Source organism: Trematomus bernacchii, unplaced genomic scaffold (genome assembly GCF_902827165.1).
Source record: "Trematomus bernacchii unplaced genomic scaffold, fTreBer1.1, whole genome shotgun sequence".
Lineage (NCBI taxonomy): Eukaryota > Metazoa > Chordata > Actinopteri > Perciformes > Nototheniidae > Trematomus > Trematomus bernacchii.
The window spans coordinates 1,388,361-1,400,140 of NW_022987973.1; the positions used below are offsets into that span (position 1 = coordinate 1,388,361).

Consider the following 11,780-nt stretch of genomic DNA (forward strand, 5'->3'; position numbering starts at 1 on the left):
TGTGTTTTGAATGAAACGGCGCCGAGTGTCGCTCTAACTCTCCACAGCGGCGTCTTCTAACTCACAGCGGAGCAGCTCTGCACCTTTCTCTCGTTTTCTAACAGCCACCGAGTCCTGAAACTTTGCTTCCTCTGAAAACAAAACAATCAGCACAGCAGCTCTTACGTTGATTCAACCCCCCCCTTCCCTGCTCTTTCTGTTTGTTTGTCTGTTTCAAAGACTTTGGCTGATGCAAAGCCCGCAGCTGATTTACACAAGTGTATGTTTTTAACCACTGGGGGGCGACAGCGTGAAGCTCTCTTAGAATTCAGAAGCTTTCCCATGTCCTCACTATTCTCTCTTTTTCTATCACTCCCAACCTTCAGGATCTAATGGAGCAGCTGGAGAAACAGGACCGAACCATCCGCAAGCTGAAGAAGCAGCTGAAGGTTTACTCCAAGAGGATCGGAGAGATGGGAGGTAAGGGAGAAACCATCGGTCAGCAGAGAGGATTAAGAGTCTGCACGTTTGATCATAACGGTACAACATATAGCCTGATGTTTTGTGTCTTGTGTTTCACAGCGGGTCAAACCGAGGGACAGACGTCTCCGGGACAGATGGTGGATGAGCCGATTCATCCTGTCAACATTCCCCGCAGGGAGAAAGATTTCCAAGGGATGCTGGAGTACAACAAGGAGGATGAGCTCAAACTGGTCAAGAACCTCATCCTGGGTAAGACCTTACAATAAAGAGCATTAACACGAGTCATCAAAAATCCTGAATCATCATTGACTCCAAAGAGGTCATTTAAGGACCCTTTGGGCTCTGTCTCAAGTTGCATTTTGAGGATTTAACTTGGAACTGTTTTACATTTTAAAGTGGACCTATCATGCTATATTTGAATAATATAGTATAGGACCATACCTATATAAGGCATACTTCTTTTTTTTTCAAAATACCAAACAGATCATGCATTTTAGCCATGCCTCATTTTGCTCAATTTGACATTTTTTAGCTCTGTTTTTGCAAGGGCAGATTCAGTGAGAACAGCACCATCTACAGGCCTGGCATATGTACTACAGCGTCTCCAGCGCTTTCGAACGGCAATGGCCGTGGCTGTCTCCTCCTGATTGGTGGAGTTGGCCCAATAGCCGTAGCGCCACTGTCCTGACGTCAGGACAGTGTTCAAATCTGGATCAGTTTTTATCAGATCTGTTGCAGCCCCTTTTTTAGAGATTTGGGTATGGAGGAAAATAGAGAGGGTTGTGTTTTCTGACACTTGGTGAGTTCCCTGGAACACCGGGGACACGTATTCATGTATAAAAGACGTACAAAAGTGCATTTTGCATGATAGGTCCCCTTTAAGATAACTTGAAAATCGCTCAATCCCATTGATCTATTAAAGCTGCTAGAATAAAGATCCACAGTTTCTCTAGTCGGAAACCTTTAGCCTTTCGTAGAATATGAAGCTGAAGCTTGTCTCTGAATTCTTGATCACTGAACTCTTGTCTCTGCAGAGCTGAAGCCTCGAGGTGTAGCTGTGAATCTGATCCCAGGTCTGCCAGCCTACATCCTGTTCATGTGTCTGAGACATGCGGACTACGTCAACGATGACCAGAAGGTCCGCACCCTGCTCACCTCCACCATCAACAGTATCAAGAAGATCCTGAAGGTATGCACCCTGTGTTTGTGTTTGTGTGTAGGGCAGTACTTCTTATATAAAGCTGAATGATGATGTCAATCCTACAAAGAAAGGATGATAAGAGTTTCCGGGCGATCTGTGCACAGTTGATTAGTACTTGCAGCATTACATGTCCCTGGTAAGTGTCGAGTAAATGTGTTTAAAGGTAATTGCAGAATCTGCTTCTTCTTTATTTGAATCAAGATGCTTTAAAAGCTGCTTTTCAGTCATCTGGGGGATGAAATGACTCTGATAGAGGCTCTGATACGTCTTAATTATGAATATAACCTGCTGATTTACTGACTTAATTTGTTCTTTCAGAAACGAGGAGACGACTTTGAGACCGTCTCCTTCTGGCTGTCCAACACCTGCCGCTTCTTGCACTGTCTGAAACAATACAGCGGAGACGAGGTGAGACTGACACAACACCAACAGAGAAACTCTCTCAAATAGTTACACAGTCATGAAGAAGGATTGTTAGAATTCTACATTATTGTTTTGAATTCAACAAGAACAGTTGTAACCCTGTATCTGCCTGTGTCTTCGTGTCAGGCCTTCATGAAGCACAACACGACGAGGCAGAACGAACACTGTCTGTCCAACTTCGACCTGGCAGAGTACCGACAGGTGATCAGCGACCTGGCCATCCAGATCTACCAGCAGCTCATCAAGTGCATGGAGAACATCCTGCAGCCCAGTATAGGTGTGTGCATGAACACGTCTGAGTGTGTGTGCTACTGCTAGGGTTGGGCATCACCAGGAGTATCACTATACCATTTTAATATAAAAAGTTTACAAATTGCGACTTTGTAATATACAACAAATATTGCAATGTATTTTTCAAGTGCAAATTAGAGAATAGAGTTTAATTACATTTTTAGTTGATTTTATTGCAGAAAAAATCGGATTGTCAAGCAGGCAGACTTGTCAACACTGTCAAAAAAAAAGTAGTCTGACAAAGTGTCAGTTTTACATTATAAAATGTCCAATTTATTGAATGCATATCTATTTTTTTTAAAGTTACATTTGTTTTTAAAATATTGATAGTTTATGTAATGAAAGATGAACTTTGTCACATGAACGAACAAGACTTGGTGTTCGCGTATTCATTGACCATGCAATATATCATGATGCTATGCTTTATCAAATTACCCACTCCTAGCTTCTACAAGCTAATGCTACAGTAGAATAATGTCATTTCCACATTATAATAATAATAATGATAATAATACATTGTATTTTCATTGTGCTTTTCCTGGTGCTCAAAGATGCTTTACAAGCAAGTAAAGAAAAATAACAAAAGATAATTAAAGTGGAGCTATCATGGTATATTTAAATTATATATTGTAGGGCCATACCTATATAAGGTATATTTATACGTTTCTGTTTTCAAAATACCAAACAGATCATGCATTTGAGCCATGCCTCATTTTGCTCAATTTGCACTTTTTTTTAGCTCTGCTCTGCAAGGGCTGATTCTGTGAGAACAGCACCATCTACTGGCCTAGCATATGTACTACAGCGTCTCCAGCGCTTTCGAACGGCAATGGCCGTGGCTGTCTCCTCCTGATTGGTGGAGTTGGCCCAATAGCCGTAGCGCCACTGTCCTGACGTCAGGACAGTGTTCAAATCTGGATCAGTTTTTTATCAGATCCGTTGCAGCCCCTTTTTTAGAGATTTGGGTATGGAGGAAAATAGAGAGGGTTGTGTTTTCTGACACTTGGTGAGTTCCCTGGAACACCGGGGACACATATTCATGTATAAAAGACGTACAAAAGTGCATTTTGCATGATAGGTGCCCTTTAAGTAAAAAGTGCTAAGTTTAGAATAGGGTCGGGGGTTTAGAGGAGTAGCAGTTGAAGGCAATAGTACAAGTACTTACAGTAAAGTACCTGTGTGTGTTCCCTGCAGTGTCTGGCATGCTGGAGCACGAGACCATCCAGGGTGTGTCGGGGGTGAAGCCCACGGGTCTCCGTAAGAGGACATCTAGCATCGCGGACGAGGGCATGTACACCCTGGACTCCATCCTGCGGCAGCTCAGCGCCTTCCACTCCACCATGTGTCAGCACGGCACCGACCCCGAGCTCATGAAGCAGGTGGTGAAGCAGCAGTTCTACATCATCGGAGCTGTCACCCTCAACAACCTGCTGCTGCGCAAGGACATGTGCTCCTGGAGCAAAGGCATGCAGATCAGGTGAGACAAGGGGCTGCTGGGAGGGAGACTGCTCTGCTTTATGTGTTGTGAACACTTAGAGCGAGGGTGTCGAACTCAATTTAGTCGAGGGCCACATTAGTGTTATGGTTGCACTCAAAGGGCCGGTTGTAACGTTAAGACTTTATAAATATGCATTGGATTATTATCGGATGGGGTAATAACTTCATAATTAACCACGTCTGAAAGCAGAAGTCTCGGGCAAATAATTGCAAGTCTCTTGAGTGCGCATGTCACAAAACAAGATGCATTATGGGATATGTAGTTTATGGGCAACATGCTTCTGTAAAGCCACATGTAACCTTGAGTTTGACACCCCTGACTTAGAGGGATAGTTTACCCCAAACTCAAAAATACATATTTCAGTCTAGATTGTTTTAGGTGTGTTTTCACATTTTGACTGTAGAAAAGTATGCTTTCTCTGGAATATAAGCAGGAGTGCAAGAAGTACTCTGACTTAAAAGTATACAAGTTATTACAATGATTTCTTTATTTTACCTACTTTGCAACTTATCTTTTTTGATTGTTTAAGTTCGCACCACCAGATACCAAAGCAAATTCCTTGTATGTGTAAACGCACCTGGCAATAAACTGGATTCTGATTCTGATCATTCCTGAACTGAAAAAGTTACTTTTGTGGAAGTACAGAAGTTTTATCAGCAAAATGTATCAAAAGTAATAGTACTCGATATGCATCATTTCTCTTTTCACAATATTTTGTTATTACAAAAAGTAACATTCAGTTTTTATTACCATCAATCATTTAAACAATGTAGTTTGTGATTGTTGAGCCAGTTTTTCTTGGTGTTAGGAATGTTATGCTTTTGGTTGATTGCGCTTATCATAAGTCACTTAAGCATGAGCTAAATAAAATGTATTGTAATGTAATCGTGTGTGTGTGTGTGTGTGTGTTTGCAGGTACAACGTGAGCCAGCTGGAGGAGTGGCTCAGAGACAAAGGTCTGATGGTGTGCGGGGCGAAGGAGACGCTGGAGCCTCTGATCCAGGCCGCTCAGCTGCTGCAGGTCAAGAAGAAGACGGACGAGGACGCCGAGGCCATCTGCTCCATGTGCTTGGCCCTCACCACGGCTCAGGTACACTGTCCTACAACACTGCATTCAGAGAAACCAGACAAGATGTCTCTGTCCGTCTGAACGCTAAGAAATGTGTTTGTAACTGTCTGTGTTTTGTCTCTTTCAGATTGTGAAGGTCCTGAACCTCTACACTCCAGTCAACGAGTTTGAGGAGAGGGTATCGGTTTCATTCATACGAACCATACAGGTGATTCACTCGTGCAGTATTAATACAAAACGGTTTTCTGTACATGTACTATTTTAAAATCAGGAAAACGCCAATCTAGTAATGTTCCTTTTAGTTTGATAGTAAGTAACTTCAGCCTTCATGTGGCAAATGGACAACACTTTAGCACTGTTGCTAATTCATTTGCACTTGCTACAAAATTGGCAGAGCGTTGTGTTTACTGCTTTTTCACTTCACTTTTCTACGTTCCAAGTTATCACTGGGTACAAACATCAACTTATTATTGTTAAATGCAAGGAATAACAAAAGAAAAGTTGCAAGGTGACTGCCTAGCAACTATGCAAAGCACTAGAAAGTGCAAAACCACTGGAACAGTCCCCTGACGCACTGAACCCTATTAAGAATATCTCTGTATAAATGTGAGTGCATATGATCTAATTCCCTGCTATTCCTGTGCTCTCTTATTTTTCCATTCAGACTCGTTTGCGCGACCGTTGTGAGAGTCCCCAGTTGTTGATGGACACCAAGATGATTTACCCGGTCACCTTCCCGTTCAGCCCGTCCTCCCTCGCCCTGGAAACCATCCAGATCCCCGGCTCTCTCAACCTGGCCTTCCTCACACGAGTCTAAACCCAACAGGAGGGCGGAGAATATGATGTAGTACCCAATCATCAAGAGAGATAAAAAAATAATAAATGAACACGATTTGAGCAGTTATGTCTAAAAAAAAAAAGCTTCTAATTCAAAACACGGTTTCCAGTGAAGAATTGCTGGTCTGAATCTGGATACTGACACACATAAATGAACCCCTCAAACACAACCACATGCTGAACTCTAAACATGCATCTGTACAAAACATACATCCTCTGAACGTACACATGCACGCCTTCACTTCTGTCTCACAAAACGCACGGATGCACTCGCTGGTTTAAATGTCATCATCCACTGCTTGTAAAATTGCTTGCCTCTTAGAGAAGCCACAGGGCCATATCAATGCCTCCTCGCGCTCCATGGAGTCCGTCTTAGTGGACCCCAGCTTCCAGATCTGTGTGTAAACTCGCTGTAAGATCTCGTCATCGTGTCGTTCTCCGGAGAGAATGTAACATATCGCCACACAAAGAAGGAGTAGAGTCCTCAGAAAGAAAGTAACTTGATGAGGTTGGTATGTCGGGTCTCAAAGTGAGTTTTGAGTCCGCATATGAAGCTTTATGAGTGATAGCCATGCTAAAGTTAGCTCTCTCCACCCCCATGTTGAGGTAACCTGGACCGGGCTTCCTCTCTGAAAACAGTCAAGACAAGACAGATCTCATCATCTGTACTATATAATTTATACATATATAAATATGAATAATATATATATCATGTATTTTATTTATTGCATTTAACTCCGTCCCTACCCTCCCTTTTTTAGATTAGAAGCTTTCTCCTCCGGTATATGAAGGATAGGATTCCCGAGATAATCACCTCCATTGAAAGATATTTACGTCTATCAGGTAAATGATGTAGTGTAGTTTAAGTAGTGCCAGCAGAGATGATTATTTTTTAGGTCAAGTCTTAACTTAACTGTCGCATTACCATGTTTACCCTGCATTTCCTGCAGATGAAGTGTAGCACGGGTTTTAACTGAGGAGAGATTTAGAAAGTTGAAGCTTTGATAAGGGTTTAACCTGCTGCAGTCTGTACTGTTTACAGCTGTGACCAGAGCTCAGAGAAAACACTGGCACAAAGATATGAAGTCACTCTCTCTCTCACACACACACACACACTGCTGAATCACCGAAGGGGGGAGGGGGGGGGTTGCACTGCGTACGCTTTACTCTCTCTTCTCGTCTTCTCTGGTCAAAGCCTGTTTTGTTATTATCAACGTGGAACTATTTATTTCAGTATTATCATTTTCTGTTGTGTATATCGTGAAGAAGCCATGTATCACTGAGCAGAGAGGACAGAGAAGGTCTCTTGGGAGTTTGTCTTGGATATGTCCATCTTTACAACATTTGTATCTGCTTTATTCCCACAAAGACCACAAACCGCAGCTTTGGATGTCGATTCCTCTCCTCTTTTCATTCATGTCCGTCCTATGCCTTCCTGTTCAGCGGCCAAGACAACACAACATGGGCCTTTTATTACCAAAAACAACAGAATAGGTGCAGCTGTTATCCATTCAAATTGCACTGCAGGGTTAAATTAAGGGTTTACTGACAGAAATATATTTTTCTTTTTGGTGCACAATATGTTTTGGTCCAGATATCAGTCATATTTAGGACTTTCCTTCAACTGTGATATTACACCTCACCCGCTATAACTCAGTATGGATACATTGCTGCTGCTGCCCTCATACAACCAGCATGGGCTTTGCTTTACTAGTAGGTAGAAATACAATGTCACACTATTGTTTTTTTGTTTTCTTCTACAAAGAAACATCGATGTAGTCTTCTGATTGGAGAGTGAGGGAATCTGCCCATGTTGTTACAGAAAGTGTTTTGTCTGCGTTCACATTGTCCTCGCTGCCTCGTGTTTAGCACTTTTTTTCCCCGTTTACTTCCTGTTGTGCCATTAGTATTAACAGCCAACCCAATTTGCCTCTTACCCTCATGTGAACCTTACTTTGTCCTAAAGGCCTTTCACAAACATATTTCACTTTGATAGAATGTTTTTTTTTAAGGTGCTTAAATATATAGGAGGTTGTGAATCGTCTCCAAAAACTGAACTCGGTACGTTTTATTTGTTATGTTTTGTTTCTTCTAAAACCAACCAACATTCAACCAAATGTGTTTTGCATTTGAAATATCCGTGAACTTGCTCTAGTACAGCTACAGTACATGCTGAGAAATATACATATTTAAACATCTTCAAAATTGTAAGTGGAGTAAAGAGAAGTTAGTGTGTGAAGTTTGTGTTGCACTTGTATTTGAGAATAATTGAATATGCTCTCATTGGGACCACATGTTATCAATCTGCCTTTTTGTTACATTATTAGGTGGTTTCAAGTATGCTTTGTGTAAAGAGTACATATCTGTTGCAAGTAAGACGGTAACTGGAAGGAATTTATTTAACATATGAATGTTTCAAGTTGTTAATGAAGTGTTTTAGCTGCACATCTTTGGGCAAAGCCTTATCTGAATATTTGCCATCTGAGTGACTAAAACACACGATCGTCATTGTCAGTCCAGGGTTTTTTTCCACTGTAAAATTAATATTAAATGTGATATTTTGTTCTGATAAGGTGTCCTTTTGGTCAACAGTTATTGCCACAGGGTTGCACTGTTTTGCCATTAGTCCAAAATGCATTTTTTAGACATTGCTGAGGAAGACAGATACATAATAGATTGACAAGGACTGTAAAAAGAAACACTCCCAACACCTTCCTGCTGAACTGCAACCCATTAAGCTTCCTCTGCCACATTCCCTACGCGAGTGTGCGCTTCACTTCCTTAATCAGTGATTTCTTTTTGCAGTTTTATTCAGACTATGAAATATTGCAAGCCACAGGAAGGAAGACACTTGTGATTTGTGTGGATGCAGCACCAGCTTTCTCACACTTGCTCAGACTATCCTTGTCGTCTGATATATTAAGAATAGTTTCAGAGGAGAGTTAGAACACATTTGCATTCATGTGTTTGTATTGTTGAGCAGCGTTGTTTCCCTGGGCTTCTCTTGGGCTGTCAAACTGAAATAAGTGTCATTCCTTCACTCTGCGTTTTTACACGAAGGGGAGAGTTGGTTGTACGATACGACGTAGACATTATAAATGACCATTGTTCTTATCAGCACTAGCGTTGATTGTGCCATTTTAAATATTGTTAAAAACGATCATAAATCATCACCTCAGCTGTCGTGGTACCGGTGTGAACACGCTGGTACCAGATGTTTCCTCTCTGACCCATGTGTACATTTGACAAACTGGACTGTTTGTAGTTTCTGGTAGCTGTGCTTAGTGAATGTGTTCACCGTTAAGAAACTTGGAATAAATTGTCAAATCTGTAAAAGTAAAATAAAAGAATACAGCACTGTTGGTTTGTCTGATTATTTCAGTTTTTTTTTTCTAGTTTTTAAATCTTGTAAAACAACTTTTAAAAGGGGCCCTATTGTGTCTCTACTGTGACATGTCTGTGCTTTCATGTTCTAAAAAGGTCTTTATTTTTCTCATACTGCCTAGCACCTCTTTTCACCCTCTGTCTGAAACCAGAGCTCAGTCTGCTCTGGTTAACTGGCCGGCTCTGTTGTGATTGGTTAACCGCCTTTAGATGTCCCGCCCTTTAACTTAACACGTACAATGTGTTTGCGTGGTATCCAATAGAAGCACAAGTGTAACATAGTGATGTCCTAATGGGGCCTTGTTACGTTCCCTCCTAAACTAGGGGTACAAAGGGAAGTGACAAAACACCAAAATAACCGGGCGAGAGAAAAAGGAGAGGAAACTGTCTACTGAAGCCACAAAGTGAGGTTTTAATGGACAAAAGAAAAAGGGCTCAACAGCGAAGCAAAAATAATAAAATTGCTCATTTAAATGAACTACAGTAGGCTCTGGAACACAGTTTTTAAATTCCTCCAGCATCATTAGTTCACACATTGAGGTAATGTCATCAGCTTTACAAGCTCTACACCACCTGTCAAAGAGGATTTTCTTCTCCCTCGCGAAGTCCACATAAGTCTGGCCAGAAGTTTTCTTCAGGCCGCAGAAACGCTGCCTGTAGGCCTCAGGCACAAGCTGAAACGCCCTGAGAACAGCACCTTTCACATTGTCATACACCATACAATCCTCGACAGAAAGAGAAGAGCAAGCCTCCTGAGCCTTGCCGACTAGCTTGCACTGTACAAGTAGGCCCACACATCTTTTGGCCAGCGCAGAGCAGCAGCAATGCGCTCAAATGCACCAAAGAAGGTCTCCACTTCTGACTCACGAAAGACAGGCACCAGCTGAATGTTGCTACCAACATCAAAAGCAGCAGCAGAACCTGACAATGGTTGTGTACCTGAAGAGGTACCAACTGAACCTGTCTGCAGCTCTAGCTGACGCATCCTGAAAGCTGTGTCTGCATCTAACTTTCTGATCTCCAGCTCCCTCCTGAGCTGAAACTCTCGCTCCTCCTTCTCCCACTGTAGACGAGCTAACCTCACTTTCAACCTGGCATCTCATTTAGAACCAGTATTAGAGGACTCACCCAACACAAGGGAGGCCATACTAAACACAAACTCATTTTCAACACTCACACTACTGCACTAGTCTACCACCATAGACGTACAGCTTACTTGCAACTACTCACCAGCTACAATTAAATCACCTCACTCAACAGGCAAATATATCTGATGCTACACAAACATCGACTCTTTCAAATAACAAACTTCCCCAGATCCTGCCTACCACAAACTTACCTACCTATCTTCTGGAGCGTGCCGGGCTCGAGGCGACTTTAAAAGGCAAACATCAGCGGCCGAAACCCTGAAACGCCTGCCCCCAACAGGGACTAAATCCCCACCTTACCCCGAATATAAAAAAGGCAAAATAATGAGTGCCTGAAGGAAGGACTGATTCAGCCCAGCTAGACACTCCCCTATCTAAACTGAGGAAGCTGTTCAACAGTAAGATACTTCACAGCCAATGCTACAATTATATACACTACTGCTCACCACTAAAGACAATATCAACACTACACAACAAACAAATACTCACTCCTTGTCTCAAATATCCCGGACGAGCCCCCATGTGTTACGTTCCCTCCTAAACTAGGGGTACAAAGGGAAGTGACAAAACACCTAAATAACCGGGCGAGAGAAAGAGGAGAGGAAACTGTCTACTGAAGCCACAAAGTGAGGTTTTAATGGACAAAAGAAAAAGGGCTCAACAGCCAACTTGCAAAACAAACTAAAATACACAAAAAGGTAAACTGGAGCACATTTCCTAACAATTCACAAGAACACAGGCCTCACACAGAGACAGAGACATGCTGCACACATGCAGCCAGAGGAGAAGGAGAGAGGCCACTGCATCCTTCCTCAGGTCCTTTAAGGAGGCCCTGATTGGGCATTGGGAGCACCTGGGGGAGAGGCTGCACCTGGAGACAATCAGGGAGAGAGAGACACACACACACAAAAGCACACACACAAAAGCACCAACTGCGGCACGTAACAGGCCTTGTTCAGAAAATGTGATTCCTTGAGTAGTACAAACAAGTGAGTTAAATGAACTGCATTGGCAGCATTTGAAAAGCTTTGTGTTGACTTTATTTCCTTAAAATGTTTTTGTTTTCTTTCACTGACCACACAAGACTGCAGATAATCAGAGCTTCATGTAATAGATTACATTTAATGGGAGTACACATGTTGTGGCTCGTTCTTGTAGGATATTTAAAACTGTGCCACATTAACAGGGCTCCGCTTCTTGACTCGCACGTTAAAAACAGTCCAAATAAAACTCTGTAGGCGCTGATTTCTTTGCCTTCCTCTGGCGGATTTATTTACTTCTTCCATTGAATTAAACAAAAATGATCAGTGTAACGTGAGGTCAAGGACTGTACCGATTCCCCATTCCGTGCTGGAGACAATTTCCGCTGAGGCTCAGTCCCACCCGGTCCCACCCCATCCTTATATAGCAGCTGATTGATCACAATAAATCAAAACTATTCACTGAATATTTCATTCAATACTAATT

At 42.2% G+C, this 11,780-nt stretch overlaps 1 protein-coding gene across 1 annotated transcript in view; it reads left to right on the forward strand.

Moving 5' to 3' along the window:
* Window positions 1-9,143, forward strand: part of myo5aa (myosin VAa) — a 66,378-nt gene extending 57,235 nt beyond the window's left edge. Inside the window, 9 exon segments of the mRNA XM_034116643.1 lie at window positions 366-459; window positions 562-711; window positions 1,497-1,651; window positions 1,982-2,071; window positions 2,213-2,363; window positions 3,572-3,854; window positions 4,791-4,965; window positions 5,072-5,152; window positions 5,609-9,143. Coding sequence (XP_033972534.1) covers window positions 366-459; window positions 562-711; window positions 1,497-1,651; window positions 1,982-2,071; window positions 2,213-2,363; window positions 3,572-3,854; window positions 4,791-4,965; window positions 5,072-5,152; window positions 5,609-5,761 — 1,332 coding nt within the window. The 3' untranslated portion in view covers window positions 5,762-9,143.
* Window positions 9,144-11,780: the final 2,637 nt, after the last annotated feature.